Source organism: Lacerta agilis, chromosome 3, assembly GCF_009819535.1.
Source record: "Lacerta agilis isolate rLacAgi1 chromosome 3, rLacAgi1.pri, whole genome shotgun sequence".
NCBI classification, from domain to species: domain Eukaryota; kingdom Metazoa; phylum Chordata; class Lepidosauria; order Squamata; family Lacertidae; genus Lacerta; species Lacerta agilis.
The window spans coordinates 14,969,544-14,990,334 of NC_046314.1; the positions used below are offsets into that span (position 1 = coordinate 14,969,544).

A 20,791-nucleotide genomic window follows, 5' to 3' on the forward strand; every position below is an offset into this window, starting at 1 on the left:
GCAGGTGAAACCCAAGTGGAACCAGCCAATCAGCCAAGTGGGGAAAATTCCTGCTGTGCCCCTGCCTCAACAACAGGTGACACACGACGGAATAGCAAGGTCAAGCGCAAGCCCTAAATGTAGGGAGAGGTGGGTGGGTGTTCCTATGCACTAGCCCCAAAGAGGAAGCTCAGGATCACGTCCATGGGCTTAAATAGGTCCCTTGATTTCCTTTACTTGTGTCCCATAGGTCGGATTGAACCCAGCAACGAGGGACCTACCAATAGGGTGTTGTGGCTATCCAATGATCCCACCCACAACAAACAGGGTCTGGTGGCCAGGTTGCACCGCAACACATGCCCTCTTTGAGGGAGGACCCGATTTACTGTATTTTTTTCGTGCATAAGACCCCTATTTTTTTAACCCAAAATTAAGAAATTAAATTGTTTAGCTTTTTTTGGGAGGTGGGGGGGTGGGGAAGGTCACTTCTGCCAATTGCTCATCCACCTGCCCGCCACTTCCAATTGCACACCTTGCCGCAGCCGCCAATTGTTTGCCCGCTCGATGCCACCAACAGCCCACCTGCCCACTTGCCCAGGCCGCCAATCGCCTACCCAACTGCCGCAGCCACAGCCAATTGCCAGCAGGCCTTGCTGCACTATTATTATTTGTTTATGTGCCTCTTCTCTCAATTTGACTGACATCCTATGCCTTTTTTAAATGCGGTGGTTTTTTAAGGTTGTTGTTTTTATTTTGATTATATATATTATGGTTTTATATTTTGATTTTGTTCCGTGAACCGCCCTAAGACCTTCAGGTATAGGGCAGTATATAAATTCAATAAACAAACAAACAAACAAATTATACAAATTATAAAAGCCATCGCCAGCGTTCCAATCAGGACTGGAACAGCAGATCAGCAAATAGCTTCTCCGGAGTTTAGGAGTTATACCTCCCTCCTGCCACGCTCTATCTGGAATGTACTATTTATCTGAGCAAAATAATAGAGATTTTTTTTGGGGGGGGGGGACTGAAACCTTCCAAAACTTTTACACTTAACCTAATTTTCGCTGAACTCCATTTTGCACCAATCAATTGCACTACACAAACAGTTTTCAGGGATGCCAACTAAAGAGGATAGTTGAGTATTTACATGCAACAGCGCAGGTTATATTTTCCATTTACAATGGAAATGCTACAATTATTTTACGCTATTGGTTTTTAAAAACCAATAAAGATGCAAACAAATGCAGAAGCAAGCAAGCAAGCAAGCAAGCAAGCAAGCAAGCAAGCAAGCAAGTAAGTAAAGTATCTTCATAAAGCCTGGAATAGTTCTTTTGTGACCTAACACCTTGAACGCAGCTATAGTAGCATTTTTTTCTTTAATTCCCCAAGGAGTGTTTTAAAAGCAAAACAATTTAAGCAGGGACCAATACTGGCACCCTTCATACCTTAAAATATTTGCCTGTGGCTCAGTTTGTAGAGCATGAGATTCTTAATCTCAGAGTCGTGGGTTTGAGCCCCACATTGGGCAAAATATTCAGGGGGGTTGGACTAAATGATCCTTGTGGTCCCTTCCAACTCTACGGTATTCTATGATTTTATAAATGTGATTATCAAAGGAGAACATATGAAGAGCTGTATGTCTTACAGGCATAAACTACTGTAAGGCTATGCTCGCACAATCCTTTGCTTTTTAGTTGGCTTCCCCCTAAACTGTTAAGAATGTATTGACTAGGTCCTGACTAGTGTGGTCATTATGTATTCCAGTCGCAGTCCTGAAATTGACAGGGTCTCGCACTCTGGCTTCTACGTGAAACAAAAATCTCCATAACCACATTAGCAGCCCCCTCCAAAGATGATTTTACAGTCCCCTCTAAAGATGATTTTCTCACTGCACAGAAGCTCAGCTGGGTAACATCTGGCAGCATTTATGAAACCTTCTTGTCTTATGAGACCAAACAGTGCTGTAAATTTCAGCCACCATTGCCTCTGAGAAATGCTAATAATGAAAACTCATCAAAGGATAGCAATAATTCTTAGTGTTGATGAGATGGATGTGTTTCTGACTTCTCAGAATTAATAGCAGGCCCCAGGGCCTAAAAGAACAGCTGTCACATAGAAATATACCTGCAGACAAACAAACAACCTCCCTTTAAGTTAAATCTGGTGCAAGCAGTAACAGCTGATCTTCAGTAAGGCAAGAGGGAGGGGAATGCAATTTCTGCTTTACTCCAAAGCATTTTAAATGGTATTTAAGTTTAGAAAATCTATACTGTGTTTATACAAATTGCACAAAGAGATGATTAACCAAAAATATAACAAGCAAATTTCAGATAAGCCTAAGGTTTTCTGCACTGAGTATCTCTTTGCTCTTTTTAGAGCTCAAATCACCCAAAACCAGGGAAATATTGTCAAGAAGTAGATCTTCAACATCAGGAAATAAAGGAACTGAGAGACAGGCAGCAAAGGCAAGAAATAAATCTGTACCAGCTGGAATTTTATTGTTATTATTGTTACTATTTTAATTTATTAGTCCCTTTCCTGACATAGATGTTAAGCAGCATGGGAGATAAAATTGAACCCTGGGCAACCTTGCACTGAAGGCTCCATTGGGCCAAACATCAGCCCCAAAGCACCACCTCATGAAAACAATATCCAAGTAGACCTGGAAACACAACTGAGTGATGCCACCCACCAGGGGTCCCCATCCTGTTTTGCCACTTGAGGAGAAATGGAGAGTGCCTCCCTGCCTCGTCACACGGGTAGTGCTGGTGATTTCAGGCAAGATCTCTCATGCTCTGCAAGATCTCACATGATCTTGATGAGATCTTCCTGGAAATTGGTACCGCTTCTCTGGCAGTGGCAGAAGTGGCAGGACGTCTGCAAGGGTGCCACCTTAGGGGCTTCGGCCCCGAGACGGCAGCCTCACCCTACCCAATGGATGAGCTGACCCTGCCACCCACCCGTCTCTCCAGAAAAAATGCCACAGTCGTGGTATTGAAAGCCACTGAGAGATCAGGGCTAAAAGGGACGTGCTTCTCCAGTTTCTCTCCTGACAGAGAACATCCTACAGGGCAACTGAGGCAGTTTCCATACCCAAGCTGGACCTGAACCCAGCTTCAAATGGATCTAGAAAATTTGTTTCAGCCTGGATTTCTGGTCTGTGACCACCCATTCAAGGACCTTGCCCCAGAAGGAGGGAGTTGGTGACCAACCAGTAATGGCTTAGATTTTCTAGATCCAGTGAGGGTTTCTTAAGGAAGAGGAAGAGGCAGCGGCTTGGTAAATATACACTATGTACAGCCCTGTGAATAAATAGAATAAAATAACCAAGCGTATTCAGCTATTAATTGGTGGAATTCATTAACCGAATTATATTTATAAGCTCTTTGCTACTGTGTGGAAATATAAATAACAAACCACAACAGAATGACTCAGTGTGTATCCTTAGGGTCAACAAATCCCGCCCCCCGTCCTCCATTTTATCCATTTCTACTTGCAGTCCACTTTTCCTCAAGTATTCATTCTATGCAGTCAACATGCACATTGCTTCTTTATAGCATTAGGACCGTGTTGTGAAGCGCCATTTTCATCTAACATGCTACAAGGTCAGGAAATAATGAGTCTCTATATGCCAGCAGACAACTAGGCATGATTTAATACCAAATGCATAATTAATACCCAATGTTTAGTGTTTGACACCACCAACATATTAGTCTTGAAGTGAGCACGTCCAACATTTTGACTGGATGCATTCATGTGGTCATCAACATCAACTTGTTTATCTGACTCGACAAAATAATATGCTGCAAAATTTCAAAACTGTAAGGTGACAGCATTTCTCTTTTAATAAACTGTTGGAATTTTACCTCCCATGACAAATCAATATTTCAATACACTTCTTTTGGAAATGTGGTGGCGGAAACATGAAATGCATCTTCAGATTAAGAATACAGAGGCAGTAGCCCAGAACTGAACAGCTAATGAGCTATAAAGTTCACCTCTACAGGACATTGCATAAATTAAGCAAGCATGCATTTCTCTATGTACAATAAATATAAATCTGGAGTCAGAAGATTGTGAAAAAGAGCTCTGCTAAAATAATGAGCGCACAGGATTTGGGATTCTGCCCCCCCTTTGACATTAGATATTTGAATTTATGGAACTTTAACCATTCTTCTACTTAAATAGCAAGAGTGCTATTTTAAAGCTCACCAAAAACCTCTGTAATCATTGGGTTGGATCAAAAAGTAAGTGCACATACAGAAGCATACTATTTCACAGAGATATCTAAACTGCATTATATTCATTTACAAATATATGCAAATACAATAAGCCAGCAACTTATGTGGGGGCTACAAACTGGGGAACGTGCCTAAAGCCAAAAATCATATAGTCAAAGCACACTGGGTTCAGTGACAGGTGGGATTGCCAAAGTCTTTTTTCCTGGAAGCCTTCCCCTTTTTCCATTTCTTTTTTTGCCAAGCGTGTAAAGCTGAATGCACACAAGTTAAATTCTCATACGTCACAGGCTTATTGTATGCATTTTTAAGTTTTGCTTTTTAAACTACTAGGTACTTCTATACCATAAACCAGGGATTCAGAAAATTGTCAGTGCCCAGAAACACAACAACAGGAACACGGGAGCTTTGACAATGAAGCATATATAGAAACTGAATTTAAGTACAGTGGCATCTGGGTTTTCGAGCATCTCAGAAGCCGAATGTTTCGGTTTTTGAATGCTGGAAACCTGGAAGTAATTGCTTCCATTTTCGAACACGCCTCGGAAGTTGAACGGCTTCCGCTGTGTGTTTTTCTTTTATCTCTGTTGAGTTTGCTGACCGCCCTTTGCGCCTCGGTTTTGGAACATTTTGGAAGTCAAACAGTCTTCTGGAACGGATTACGGTACGTTTGACAACTGAAGTACATTTCCCTTTAAGATCTGCTTCTCTTAACTAATTTAACTACAAATACTCAGAAAGACACCTCAGTCAATTACAGTATTAAAACACTGTTGGCAATGGAGGGGGGCGTCACTTTGTAGTGAAGAGAGAATGTGCTTCCTGTTGTAACTTTAGATCATCCAGAGCAGAAGACATTTGTGAACTTCCATGGTGAATGTGCACAACTGATTGATAAACCAATACAAGAGGCAGACAGTTGAATACAGCATCATGCAGTAATCCTCTAATATTATGAAGTTCACTTTACTAGAGTTATGAATAAAATGTCCAAAGAAAGATTACCTCCAAGCAACTATTGTTCTTAATGGATAATACACCTGTCCTGAAAAAGAGGACATAACTGCCCTTTTTCACTCTTGAGCTCTACAATGCTCATCTGGAGGCAGCCATCCTTTCCCCTTTAAGGCTCTCACACTGACTGGGGAAAACTACTATCATATCGTATGACCTGCACTGATCCCCCCAAGTTTTCCCTTAGCTACTAGGAAACCTACAGAAGCTGTGGAATAAAGAAGATTACAGGCACTTTATGATCCACTGCTTGGTTTTTCTTCTGCACTTTTTTTTCTTTTTAACCAAGGATGTTTCCTAATCCTTATTATCTGTTCCAAATCACTGTATATATTTCTATATTAAATGCATGTTTCCAGAAAATTACATAGAATTTTTCAGAATTAAAAACTACAACAGAATGCTGGGAAAATACAAGAAAAATGGTAAAAAGGTAATGCAGAGAAAGATTCAGTATGTTCATGAATTCCTCTACACTCAAAAATTTAGGAAGGAACCAACACCCCAAATATCCATTTTGAATTTCTGTTTCAGTGATATTATAAGAAACAACAAAATCCTTCTGTAATTTTGGTGGGCTTCATAGTGAACCACACAGACACAAACAGCCTTGCAAACGATAGCACAAAAATCCTTCCAACGCTTTCTCCCACAAAAGAAAAAGGAACAACATGTAAGTAAAAGACTAGTAAAATCATGGTAGTAGAGAGATCCTGAAAGGATCATTTGTAGTAGAAATACAATAAATTGTGCATTCCTGGAGCAGAAAAGGCAAGATGAATACAAATGTAGATGTAATTTAATTAGAAACTTACCTCTGGGTATTTTAATTTTAATGTTTGATGCATTTCCCTAAACCGACTGTACCGCCTGAATACTGTCCACGTCTCATCTAGGACTGATATCTGTTATGCAGGGGTGAAAAAGAAAATAGAAAAATTAAGATGAACGAAGCATATATAGGAACACACGATTACCATGGGTCCCTGCAATGGACAATTTTCTCCCATCAAACTATTGTTAACGGGACTGGCTCATCTTGTACATGGGGATAAATGCACTCATTGATACAGGATTTGCAAGAGAACCACATCCGCACAATTGACTCAGTGGGCAAACTGACAACTGAATGCAGAGCTGATTTTATAATAGTAAAATCCATACAGAGTGCCTGTGGTTTTAAGCTTCCTATAATAAATGCATCCAGCTTAGATTCTTCGTGAATCCCTGTAGTTCTCTCTCTCTCCTCCCACTCTCTCACACACCCCGTTCATTATAAAAAGAAGTTAAACTTCTTACCTTTATTTCATATTCACAGTGCTCATCCATCCCTTGTCCACAAAGGACATAGCGTGGAATACTAATTTTAACTGGATTCTTTAGGTCATCTGGGTTTGTTTTAACAGAGCGACAGATCATTCGCTATCAAATGAATATCAAACAGGAAGAAAAAATTAAAACCTGCATCACTCCATGAACAACAGTCTGTAAGGCCAGAGATATGTTTTCTGACAGAAAAGTAAAATAAAGTAAGATTGTTATTATTATTAAATGGAGGGTTTATGAGAAGCAAGTTGTAATCCTTTCAGGGGCAGAGAGGAAAATGGAAACAATCTCTGCAAGTGTTGCTTACTCTTTTTGCAACCTTAAGCACAATGAAAAACAGATAATAAAACTTTATAACTACATTTATGATCCCGTAAGAAACGCATCTAAAAGCCTGTCTGTTGGAAGGAGGTGGGGAAACAAATTCTGACAATTCCTCTTTCTCCTGAAAATCTCATTCAGAGGTTGAGAAACCCTGGAACAACGTGGGAGATGTTGCAGGGTCCTGAAAGGAAAGGAGGAATTGGTGAAAATTACTTTCCTTGCCCTCCAGTAGGAGCCTCCACTGGATTGCAGCCTCTTCCACTAAGTGGATCCTCTCCATTTACAGATAGAAAACTCAGAATGCAATCCGTGGTCACAAGCCTTTCTGATCAGAAATAAAGTAACCTTTGCTGCATCAAGGAAAGCTTAAGGAAAGCTGGCAACTTTCTATTCCTTAAAATTGATCGTTCAGTTGGTTTTGCTATGATTTTACTAATATATTTATTAAAATACTCCAGCATATGGTGAAAGTAGCAACCTGTACAAGATTATGAAAAAAGACTTCCTATTATTAAAAAAAACTATTTTTAAAAACCATGCAGGCATCAATAACTTTATCAATTGATGTAGTATGAAGTCAAGGCTTATGCTTACTGACATTGCAAATTTTAGTGCTTCTCGTCATAACCATGTGGGTTTTGAAAGTTCTCACTATCTCCAGATAGCACTTGGTTAGCTGCCTTAGACAATGTAAGCAATCAAATGCTCAATAAATTCAGTGGTTTTACTTAACACCACCTATAGAACATCTCTGTATAGAACGGACCTCACTCTTGAGGAGTCCTTAAAATCTTACAAGCATAGGCTTAGCAAAGCTTGACAAAATAACAGCACACGGAAATGTTAACATAGCAAACAACAAAAGAATTGGTTAGATAGTTCAAGAAAAGGCTCTGTAGAAGTAGTGTCTTGAGGATGGGTCTCTAAAAATAAATCAAAGCTGCGTGGACTCAGAACGCGTGGCAGCCGTGCAAGATTATATCGACAAGGTTGTTTGTTTTTAAGGAAACAGTGATAAATAACAAGCAGCAGGAGGAAGCCTATATAGAGTAACACTGGAGGGAGATGCACCACACTCTCTTTAATGGTGTTCTGGGAGGGATAAAAAAACAGCAGTGAGAGGGTCAGAGAAACAGTGCAGACTATGGCCAAGGTGGCAAGTCACATTAAATCATACCTTAAAACAAACTATGTGGTGTGCGAGCCAGTCTATGAATGGCCTCATGTAAGGCAGGAGTGTACCAGGGAGGGCAGAACTATCAGCCAGCTAGACTTTGGGACGGGTGGAAAACATGGATTTTATCACTTATTCAGGCAACTCTTCTCCTGCTAAATCAAACATGATGAGCCCTGCTTGAGCCACGCATAGCCCCCAACTTATGAGCTCCTACCTCCTCTCATATGCAGAGATTAGAAGTCTCTATTCCCAGTTTGTGTCGGCTAATAGTTTGCAAATCCATCCAAACAACGAACGATGGTTTGTGCTTGCCTGCATACCTGGCTTGTGGCCCTGGCTTGCAGGTAAGGACAAACCATTTTTGCCTGTTCTCTGCATGCAAGGGAAGAAGGTAGCACAAAGACTAAGGAAGTGGTTCCCAATTGTCACTTGCCCGCATACTACTTGAAAATTGTTGAGTGTCTTGATGGATCACTTAGTGATCCCCCCCCCCCCATTGTAGCAATTGACGTTTTTATCATTCGGGAACAGAAACACCCTCATTTTGGGAGGAAAAAGCTCAGAAAATAAACACCCTTTTATGGGCAGGTTCCATACATATAAATACATAGCATGCATAAGAACAAAGCATTTCCACATTATTATTATTAATTGAATTTATATACCACTGTCTCAGGGCAGTTCACAGAACATGTATGTAAGAGGGAGGGATATTGCCTCCCTCCTCCCCCAGTTTTGGAGCTGATATGACAGGCTGGTGCTGGAGGAGGAAGCCAAACCACCTCCTGGACATATTTTGAATACTATTTAATTAGGCTGCATACGCACACCTTTTAAAAATACAGCCTTGGAACTTCAGAAAGTTTACAAGGAAGATTAGAGAAATCAGAAACATAAATTAAAAACCAGCCAATATAAAATAAAACCTACATTAATATTAAAAACAGAATGCAAAAAAGATAATTTAAAACATCAAATACTTGACAAAATAAAAAAAGTCTTAATTGGTACCTAAAAGAAGAAAAAGAAAATCACCAAGTGAATATGTCCACCAACAGGGTTGCCAACACAAAAAAGGCTGTTTTCTTGATAACCACCCAACTTGGAAGGTGGGGGCGAAGCCAAACCTCAGAGGAAGGGCAAGAAGTACATTATCATTCTACACGGTAAGGCTGCAATAATATGTACACTTATCTGGGTCAAAACTGCAAGGAATTGGTGGGACTTCCTTAAACAAAGATGTCTAGGATAATGCTATCCAAAATTAGCTATCCTTGGCCTGTATTTGTTTTATTTCTCTCCTGGGCCTGCAGATGTGATGTTGGTTTCAGAGTAAAATGCACATAACAGGGCTGATGCAAGTTGACTTTTCTGTCCCCTCCTCCAAAATGCTCCACTGAAAGTCCGGGGACCCTGCTGAATGGGAGTAAATTGTGGCATGGGGAAATAGGGGGGCTCTCCAACAATTTCTTTAAGCATGCCCCTTAATCCAAGTTTAATCCAAATTCTTTACAGCATGATGCCTTGAAGATGTTACCTGCAATCTTTTATAAAGTAGCATATTGGGAAATAAGCCAATAAGACACTGAACAGTTTCACTTCCACTACAAACTGAAGTTGTTGTTGTTGGGTTTTTTTTTTTAAAAAAAAAAACAAGAAACAAAGTATGTGGGTATCCACATTTGTCATAGTTCCACATATTTATGCAACAACAAAAAGTTACAAAATGAAGTTTTTCTTCAAGAATTTTGTGCTGTGTTAGAATGGTAACTTGCCATTTAAAAGAAGAAAAACCAACTCAGTGCCTTCTTTTCCTTAAGGCTATTACTGATATTATGACTCTGTCTATTGAAAGATTCAGCAGTAATGAGCATAAAGGTGTCGTTTGAGGACATAGCATGAAGATTAATTTCATAACACTTTTCTCTTTGATACTTAAATAAATGCTGGTTTCAGGATAGACATCATAATTGTTTCTTATGGTAGTTTCACATATTACTTTTCCTGTCAAGACAACTCATCTCTACATGGGGATTGTAATGTTTGAAAAGTGGATAGGGTGGTTTTTCATTTTATTTATTTTTTGTCTCAGTATATACACACTATCCCAGCATTTACACACTAATAAGTGAGCTATGTATTGATAGTTTCAAATAATCTGCAAGGTAGTCCACAGAAACAAGAAATAAAAACACCCTAGCAATCAGATCATGTACCAATGAAAGTGAAGGCAGCAAAAGTTTTATTAAAGAGGAGCAAAAGGGAGAAATCATTGCATCAGCATTAAATCCGCAGACAAGCTGTTGCTTTCAATTAAGTTATTTCTGGATAAAGGTAGAGAAACAAATCTTTACATGACTTCTGACTGCTAGAGATGTATTAAATCTTCCCTGTTCACACAGAGATCAGTTGCCACCTACTGATGGTTGTCATTGTATCTCCAATGTAAAGTCATGCCTTTCCAAATATGAAAGTGTTCTGAATTGAAGATACAAGATGCATGCACATGAAGTACCCAAAACTCAGTTCCTATATTTTTTTGTCTGAAAGAGGGCACGAGGATATTAGTGCCTTCCTCTCCTACCATAAAGAATATTTAAAACTGGTCCTTAACACCAATACTCAGAAGTAATTTTCAGATACATCTTGGATGTAGTAAAGCAACTCTGAGCTGACTATTTCCCTAACACAGCCCTGCTTGCTAAGACATAAGTATGTGTCTCATCTGAGAGATTATTTACATGAAAACACACATTTGGTTGATTTGCATTCTTTTGAACGTAACACCTAAAGAGCACCCAGATTTACTGTCCTGTCAAATGCAGCATTAGCCTAATGGCATCTTCATTTGAACTGAAAGTCAATTTCCAGATATATGGTGGAGTGCTAGGTTGGGCATAACAAAAGGGTGAAACAGTTCTCAGTTGGGTAAATGCCTCTTTCTGAGAAATGCAAGCCAAACTGTGGGATGAATCACAGCCAACCTTACCTGCACGAGAAAATACAAGCTCAATTTCGATTAGATTTCCTTTCTCCAGGACAACTATACACTTGAGCTCACTCAAACAATGCAGCTTAATTTTGTCAAATTGCAACTGGTCAACTAGGGAATGTAAAGAGCTAGGAACTGGGCAGAAGATACTATCTTCCTCTACAAGACCTACATGAGTATTTGTAAGGACTAGTGATCGGATTTTGCCCTCTAGTTTTACTGTTGTATAGAGCAGTATCTGAATTTCTCCTAAATGGGGCTTGTTGATTCCCATGTTTCCATGGAGCATGTACACCAGATCAGCTAAATTGGCTTCAAAACTGCATGACAGACGCACACCATTTTCAAAAACCAAATCGGAGATTGCTGAAGCCCAGTCAAGTGAAAGGTGCAACAGATCTCCTTTCAGGAGTGGGTGATTTAAGTAAGCAGACTCAGATGATGATATTACAAGGCTAAGTATGTCGTGGCATATTCTTTGTGTGAAGTATTTGTTAAAGGTAAATATTTTCATTATATTTTCTTCATTAGAACACAGAAGTCTGATGCTCTGTCCAGCATAGCCAATTTGGATTTCTCTTAATGCAGTGACTGGGAAAACATGAAAAATTTCCAGGGAGTCCTGACTGCTCTCCAATGGATTGGCTGATGCAATAATGGCATACAGGACCGAACCAAGTAAAAGCAAGCATGCAGGCTCTGGTCCAGTTCTGTTATGGTTTCCTACAGCAATCCAGTAGATTCCTTTTAACTCATCAGGTTTGGCACAAATTTCTGGCAAGATACAGGTCACATATTGCAACAGTTCATCCTGAGAGCACAGCTGCAATTTCAGAAGCCCATCTGGAAAGCACACAAAATTTTGCTTAAGCACAAGGCTAGTTTCCAGTTTTTCCCATCTAGGATAGTAAGTATATCTCTCAGAATGATCTGCTGTACACATATCAATTGAAATGCCTGAGTGTAAGAACTTCATATCTTCATCTTTTTGCACAGGACTTCCTGGAGTGATACTTGCATCATGGAAGCCATTCTTGTTCACACCTAAAAGAAGATTTAACTGTATTTTTTTAATAAATGGAAAGTCTTTTACAAATGACACCATTTGTGTGCACGTCTCATTTTTGTCACACAGACTGGCCAGACCTTTAATCTGCTTAGAAAACCAGCTACTCTTAAACATTTGATAGTTGGTATCACTGTAAATGCTGGTGAATTTGCTGAAGAGATGTCCTAGCCCATAACTCTGCTTTGTTCCCGCATGGGACTCTGGGAGAGGTTTCTGGCAGGCATTCGTAGCTCTTTCATCTAACTGCTGGTATGGAATCTGGGCACAAATTTGGGGGATCTGGTTACTGTGTTCTCCGAAAGAGAGAGAAATGCAAGCTCCAGACTGATGTTTGGCAGAGGCTAAAAGGTCTGAGGGAGGAATACGGCAGTCAACAACAAGATCAGATTCTGCTCCCAAACTACTGGGTTCCCAAGTAGTAGTAGCTAAGCCTGTGCTGTCGAAATGATAGCATGCTGATTTGCTTTCTGATGAATGAATCATTCCATATCTGTCATGAGCCTGAAGATGAAAATCTGAAGAATATTTGGAGCAAGTTCTCTTGCTATTTATGACTTTGGGTTGATTCGAGTCACATTGATTACTGCACAGCCAGCTGATGTATTCCTGTCCTAACTGTCTTTTTTTATTTGTAGTTTTTTGAGTCATGCAGAACTCCGGGATTCTTCTCCAATGAGGATTGAATGCATCTATGCTTTCGTCCTGCTTACTGATGTCTGCTATTCTTGTATCTTCACTTGTATAACATTGGCTGTCATTAGTAGGTACAGCGAGAAAGCCATAAAGGGGCATTTTCTGTTTAAAATGTCAAAAAAACAAGCACACAAAGGCACTTCTTGTGTTTAACCGAAAATGTATTCTCATGTAAATTTTCAGATGAGGATTTTACTGTTTTGTGCAACTCTGGATTAAACAGCATTGAGACTAAATTAAATCAGTGGGATCAGATGTGATTCCAACCCATAATTTCCCTTTAGCATAATCTTGCATTTTGAACAGTATCCATTTCTCTTAGGTAAATATTGAAGGATCGATCCACAACCCTAATGGGAGAGCTACCGATTTGAAAAATAAAACTGAAATTTATATTATCAGTCCCCAAACAGAAGCAAATGTTTTGATAAAGATCACCTAATCATAGCTGTCAACTTTTCCCCTTTTTTGTGGGAAATCCCCTTATTATAGCATTGGGAAACAGCAGGGAGGGTTGACAGCTATGTATATAGCAGCAGGGAACAGCAGGGAGGGTTGACAGCTATGCACCTAAGCAGCTTTGATAAAAAGCTGTTATTTAAGCATGTCTTTTTGTTCGGAAAACAGGAAGGAAAGCATATTAGCAGATGCAAAGAAACTTGCTGTGAAAACTAAAGTTGGGCACCTGCAACAGTTTGCATGCAGTATTTCTGCATTATTACTGATCATTTGGAAAAGTGAACTTTAATTTTTCCAAACTATATGGGCCATGCACAACTGACTAGAAGAGTGTGCCCTCTCATACCATTGACATAGTTTGGAATTTAGAGCAGCTGATTGACTGATTGATTGAATCTAAGTTGCAGTATATCAGGATATTCAACCAATTACTTACACCTAAAAATATAAACATTGTTTCTAAATTATAGATTGCTGAAACTGTTGCAGTGTCAAAAATATATATATTATAATAACAAACTATGACCAACCAAAGTTTTACCATAGCAGAAGCTTTAATTTTAAGCCTTATTCCATTGGCTATTAATCTTGAAGGAATACAGAATTATAATTATGCTGCAAAATGTTAAAGAAATTTAATTACAGAGCATGCCATAATTTAAGATGAGCACTTCTTCAAGATGACAAGCTATAACTTACCTCATACTTCAACTTGCGTTGAGCAGTATCATTATAAAACTTCTGGTTATCCTGGAAATCAGGCAAGGTTCAAATGTTCAGAAAAGCGGCACAAAAGTAATCAAGACAACAAACGGCCCAGCTCAGCTGGGATATTAGCATTGCCAGCCCATTTAGTCCAAATACTCAGATTTGGCAAATGGAAAAATCTGGAGAAAGTACCAAAGTGAGCACATGGTAGTCTGCCTATCCCCCCCCAAGCTCACTCCCACTCTGTAACTGTAGCAGGAGAACACAATCCCTGGCATCAGCACCCCAGTAATGGTCTATGATGGGGTACGATCAGTGCAGGCTGAAAAAACACACCTTACTAGCGCAGAGATGGAAAGAAGACAGAGTCCCTACCAGAGAAGAATGGCAGATAAAGTTGATGGACTATGACAAATTGGCAAAAATGACGAGAAGAATCAGGAAGACCAAAATTTTAATAAGGAATGGGGGAAATATATAATTTAACCTTAAAAACCATTGTAAACGATTAAAATTATTAGGAGGATTGGAGTAACACTTACAGTTTAAATTTTGGGTATAATGGAGATTTAATAGATTTGGATTAATAGACAAGATGAAGGAGGAAAAGGTTAATATAAGGACCCACAAAGGGGAGGAAGGAAGTTCAGGAGATTTTTCGGAATTCTCTTTCTATGTTGGTTGGCTGATAATTGTTTGTAAATTTTTAAAATCTGAAAAACTCTCTCTTTCTCTCTCTCTCTCTCTATATATTAAACACCTATACCTTTTCCAAGCCTCATGTAGAAGGCTGTTTTGCATTCTCTCATTGCTCTCTTCCACTTCCCAGCCACAGGTTCAGGAAACACATGCACACAAAGGACCCGCTGCAACATTTTGATACAGTGCCCCATTTATCATTTACAAATTATTTAGCACCAGCTGCAATAACCATGTTGTCAGGGATTAAATCGAGGGGAATAAGTGGGTCTGGTTGCATGTACAGAAGCAAATGTACTTCAGAGAAGTAAGTCAAACTCCATTTTACTGCTGCTTGAACCATTGTGCGAGAAAAAGAGAAGCAAAAGCTGAAAGTGTGCGGTTTCTCTTTCTTTTCTGAGTTGGCAGTTATCAATGCACAGACAAATATGAGGGAAATACAACTCTGTGGAGACATCTCTCCCCCCCCCCCCGAAAATGTGATCATAATCTCATGGTTAGGGACAGACCAATTATCTTTTCTCACCTTTGAAAGTTCTGCAGACTGAAGGAGACTATTATTATTTTCTCCACATGTGTAGTGTATGTTTTGAAGACGTCTTTGAACTTCTTCTTCAATAAAGGCATTTATTCTAGATATTTTTAAAATTGCAAATAAAAGAGAGAAGAATTATTCAACTATGTAAAGGACCATTAAGGCTCTGTCCTCTAGGTAACCTTGAACAAAAAGATTAAGTGTCTTTTGATGGTTAGAGATAGGGCAGGATGATGGAAGTGTTAATAATGAACAGATTTATGGTCTTAATATATTGTTACCTGTCCTGAGACTTTGGAAGGGACAGGCTACACAATAAATATGTAGTACATTAGTGCAGTCACTTCAACTGCAGGAGGAATTGCTTGCCTTGCTCTTAAGTTTTCTGCACTTACTAATTGCAGTAAAGACAAGAATTAGTGACAGCCAATTCCCCCATTAAGTTAAAACATCCAGTGGCAGCCATAGGCTGTAATTATCCATTAAAAATCTATGAAAGCTTTGCTGTTGCCTTCAGTAGCAACAGGATTGCTTCCACAGCTTTCAGCATATAATTCTAGTTCCCACTGTGAAATTTGCTTATTTATAATAAGCGAAAGCATTATCATAAGAGTTGCTAGAGAGAGCACAATCTTGGTTAAAAGCAACAGCAGGAAAAGCAAAACAGTGCACACAATGATAATGTTGTTTTTAAAAAACCACCTCAAGGGTGCTTGTGGGGGTGGGGAATTTGGCTCTCTGTATGCTATTGGGTAATATTTTATATTCTCTTGATTACATGGCATTAAACAGATTTCCCAGCCGCTGTGGAACTACAATCATAAAACGCTGCAAACCCCTGGGCTCTGTTTTTAAGAGACCAAACTCATGAGCTTACCTCAGGTAAAATCAAACAAGGTTCAGGGTCTTATTTGGAAAACATTTCAAACGCATCAAAGCAAAGAACTGTGCCATTATATTCCGATTACAATGAAAGTATTCTTTTAGCAGTGCTATTAAAAGACATCCATCTAAAAATACTTCTGAAGAAAATTGGGTTATAGGTTATTATTATTATTATTATTTTGAAGATGTAGAAGTTTTTTTTGGGGGGGAAACAACACCAGGAATACATACCTGTCATCGACCAATGGAATAAAGTGGGGTTGAGATTTTGTAACACTAGAAGGGGAACTGCTATGGGACAATCTCTCTTCTCCAGCTCCTAGGGACCCTTTTTCAACCCCATCGCCTTCATATATCTTCTGCTTTAACTGCTGTATTTGCAAGTCCAAGCTGTCAGCAAAATTTCAACACATATTATTTAAGATGCATCAACACAGTAGGGTTTCTTAAAGCTTTGCTGCAGTACATTTCCTCAAGAGAAGCTGCACCCCACACCCACCAGTTTCAGCCTACAGAGACAAAATAAATTTAGGCAATTTTCAGCTGGGTAGGTAATTGTTATCCTGGGGGTAAGAAACTGAAAGCCTGTGAAAAACAGGGGTGTTATTTCTTGTCCCTGGCACAATCAATATGGTGGTGGGTGAAAGGGTAGAAAACTCATAATAAGCTGGATTGTAAGAGGGTCTCCCTAATAAACTGCTCATATGTGGACCCAATTTCAACAGTGCTTACTGCCTCCGATCATTCTTGTGTCTAAGATGGTAGATACAAAAATGGAGCCAATGTGGTTTGAGAAGAAATTAAATTAGGATGTTATTCCATATGGGGCATTTCCTTAGATTGTAACATTATTTTTGTCAATATATGTGCCTAAGTACTCATTTGTCAACAAGGAACTTCATTAGGATTTAAATATATTAGTTAAACAAATGAACACTAGTAATTTTCACAGCAAATATCTTAGTCAGCTCATTAAAGTTAGATTGATTCATGAGTCTTGGGCCATTAGCAACACTTGAGTAACTCTGCCTCATTTCAGAGCATCAACAACAATTTCAGCAATTCAGTCTCCAGAGGAACTGGCGTAAGTCAAGAGATACCATTAGATTTAAACAAATGAACACAAACATGTTTTTAAATGTTCAAGTATTTTAGAAGAAGGCAAACTTATTTCAGCAGAGCAGAAAGTCCATGATTGGTGGGTGCCTCTTTTAAACCTAGAGTAGAAAACTAGTATGCTAAAAAAAAATCTAGGTAGACAATTAATTTGCTTTCAAATGCAAGCAGCCTTGCATATCCTGAAAGTCCATACGCCTTAAAGACCACTCAAAATGATCATTTTGCAGGGGGTTGGACTAAATGACCCTTGGGTACTTTCCAACTCCCCTAGAATAGAATAGAATTCTATGATTCTTTGAAAATTTGAATCTAATACTTGCACGGGAAAGTATTTAAGAACTTTAACAATTCCCTTCCACCCACCCCAAAAGTTAGCTGCTTGCTACATGTATACATGCACAGCTGATTCAATTTCAAATTTTCTACTAGAGAGAAGGAGACAACATCACTCATTCCTTTCTGCTGAACTGCTGCAATGTTAAATGAGCAATATTATTTGTTTAGACATATGGTTTGGTCCATGTCCAAAAGAGCTGAAACCAAAATATAAAGTTGTATCTTCATCCCACAATGATTCACTGGAATAGGAATTTAGCGTCTCCCCCACAAACTAAAAAAAAGTTATTACTACAAGAAGCAATCTACGGCTGCAATTAGTTTGGAGGCTATCATTCCTGCTGCACTGAAGTTAGGCATGCCCGTGGATTTGTTATTTTTCTGCTATTTGTGTAATGGTTACAATTCTTAACATGCAACTGGAACTATGCAGAAAAATCTGGAAGGCAGAACATTGGTACAATAGAAGTTTAAAGAGGTTTCCAGCTTTCCCCCTCAGAGACTGGCCATCCATCTGCTCCCAAAGAAGCAGTTTAATGGCCAAACTAGACACGGCATTTAATGGGTCTTTGCCTTCAACATGCACTTCCGGGAAAAATGCAAAGAACATCTGCTGGGGTGGTACTCAGCAGAACCCTAGGAAATGGGGAGTGAGTTTAACCCTTCTCCTTTCCTGCTGTTGTCGTGACAATACAGTGGAACCTCGGTTGTTGAATGCTTTGGAAACCAAACAATGCGGAACCCAAATGCCGACAACCCGGAAGTGAATGCTTCTGTTTTTGAATGCCCCTCAGAAGTAGAACGGCTTCCGAGGCGCGTTTCTCCATTTTTTAAAAGGAATTTGCCGGCCAGCAATTGCGCCTTGGTTGTCGAACATTTCAGAAGTCGAACTGTCTTCCGGAATGGATTACATTTCACAACCGAGGTTCCACTGTAATTGCTTCTCCGAAAACCACTAGGAAAGCACAAAGGAAGCACCTACAGCTAAAAGGAAAAACCTTCACAACAAGGACCCTTCAGCTGCCATAAATTTGGGTGACTAGTACTTTTGGGTGTATTAAAATTGGGTGGCATTGAAAAGGTGCAAGTACATGTTTATTAATGATAAAATTGATTCTTACTGTTCTCTGTCTTCTTCCAAGGCTTTTTGTTCTGCCTCTAGAGTAGCTTGCAGGCCTGCCTGTTCGCTGCAACTGCTGTTCAGAGTTGCAAGCTTCTGTTTTTGCTCCTCAATTTCTATGGTTGAATGACGCTGCAAAGCAGAGTGTCGCCTTTCCAACTTAGCCACCGCTTGCTCCAGCGCCTCCCGTTGCTGCTTTTGCTTTGATTCTAGAATTTCTTTCTCCTTCTTCCGAACTTTCTCTTCTTGACGAGCTACATTGGCAGTGAATTCAAATGTCTCCTGAAGCTGCTGCAGCTGGCTGGCACTTGCCTTGTACTGTGCTATCTGATCTTCTTTTTCTTCCATTTCTTTTTCAACTTCATAAAGAGTATTGTCCAAGTTCTGCAGGCCTCTATCGAGAACTTCAGAGGCTCTCTGCTTTTCTTCCAACAAAGCTGGCAAATGGTTATTTGTCAGATACAGAAGCTGCCGTTCTTTAAGCTGCAGCCTGTACTCACATGATTTTATTTTGTTACATTCTTCAACTGTTAAGGCAGCATCCAGCATGTTTTCATCATTTTTCTCAAGGTTTAAATGTTGTGCGTGTGCACACTTCAAACGATTCAGATTTTCATGTTCATCAGCTACGTCTTTTTCTAGATGATCCCTTTGCTGACCCAAGTCTCTCTCTAAACTAGTTAGCTGTTCTAGCTGCCTCCTCTTGAAATCCATGAAGTTGTACTGTGCCTTTTCTAACTCCTCGCTGTTTTCATCTCCTTCAGACCTGGCCTCTTTGACTCGCAAGAGGGACTCTCTGATGTCTTCAAGATTCTTCTTCTCTTCTTCAGCCCTTTGCACATCTCCTAGTTTGACCAGATGTATCATGGCTTGTTTGTCTCTGAGCTGCTCTTCCAAGTTTGCCACCAGCAATACTTGATCTCTTTCTTCCTCTTCCAATCTCCTTTTTTCCAATTCTAACTTGATATACTGCTCCTCTTTTTCCTTTTTAAGCTTTTCCAGTTCTCGGAAAATCTGCATTTTCTCCGCTTTTTCATTCTGATTGAGCTCTTGTAATCGCTGAAGTTCTTCTTTAACTCGAGCAAAAAATTCTTCTTCTTGCTTCTTTTTTTGAAGCTCTATTTCTTGCTGCTCACGTAATCTCTCTTCTTCAAATTTTTCCTTTTCTGCCAGCAAGTCTTTCATCCTGCTTTCTATATGAAAGCTTTTCCTTTTAAGATTCTCCTCTTGCTTTCGGATTTGCAGCTGAACTATTTCCGTTTCCTTACGTTGAGACTCCACCTCTTGCTGCATTCTTTCTAATTCAGCTTTGTTAGACTTTTGCTTTTCCTCCATTTCTTCTATCAGCTTTCTAAAAGTTTTTTTTAAGAGAGAGAGAAAGAGAGAGAGAGAGAGAGAGAGAGAGAGAGAGAGAGAGAGGAAGATTGTATTTTTTCAAATATTTTGTACCTAGGACATGTAAAGCTTTACAAAGGTATCTGGCCTCTTTGCCTTCTATTTTCTTATTTAAGGAAAGCTGGTCTGTTATGAAGTAACTATTGGCAGAGGCAACCCTTGAACAAAATCAATATAACTCTGCATTAAGAAAATTATTCTATGTGGTTTGTAAAACAAGTTATTCATTAATAATCATTATTAACACTATAAAGAGGTGTGCACAGAATGTGAATAAGTACAATGACGTTTATGGCATAAACACATACTTTAAAAATTCATATTTGATTGATAATATGTACAGTACAAAAAAAAACTAAGGTAATTTTATGTACTTCCTTGTTTATACTTCCACGTTAGAATTGTCTAATGGAAATCTCTGCAAAGCTGAAAGCTAACAAATGAAAATTTCTCCCCCATTTCCCTAAGATTTAATGTGTGAATAAAATATTCTAGTAAAAGAAATAATACAATTCCTCTTCTTTCTACCAATTATCAACATGCATCTTTACTGATCCATATCAGTTACCTTTTACTTTCTAATTTTTCGAGTTCTTCTCGTTGCTGTCTCTCAAATTCTAATCTGTGTTTTTTTTAAAGGAGAAGGAAAAGCAACATTAAATTTTAAAACAGAAATTATGACAAATGGTTAGAACTGACACTTTATATAATTTGATA

At 39.1% G+C, this 20,791-nt stretch overlaps 1 protein-coding gene across 10 annotated transcripts in view; it reads right to left on the reverse strand.

The window, feature by feature from the left end:
- The window catches only part of KIF16B (kinesin family member 16B), a 94,664-nt gene that overhangs the window by 26,053 nt on the left and 47,820 nt on the right, over nt 1–20,791 (reverse strand). For 3 of the 10 annotated variants that reach the window (XM_033142894.1, XM_033142895.1, XM_033142893.1), the window contains 7 exons: nt 20,643–20,696; nt 18,681–20,030; nt 16,336–16,494; nt 15,211–15,316; nt 13,977–14,027; nt 6,537–6,659; nt 6,053–6,142 (listed from right to left, as the gene is read on the reverse strand). In XM_033142894.1, coding sequence (XP_032998785.1) covers nt 6,053–6,142; nt 6,537–6,659; nt 13,977–14,027; nt 15,211–15,316; nt 16,336–16,494; nt 18,681–20,030; nt 20,643–20,696 — 1,933 coding nt within the window. Of the gene's footprint in view, nt 1–6,052; nt 6,143–6,536; nt 6,660–10,767; nt 12,921–13,976; nt 14,028–15,210; nt 15,317–16,335; nt 16,495–18,680; nt 20,031–20,642; nt 20,697–20,791 lie in introns of those variants that run through there. The other 7 variants (XM_033142890.1, XM_033142891.1, XM_033142892.1 and 4 more) reach the window with 5 other exon arrangements.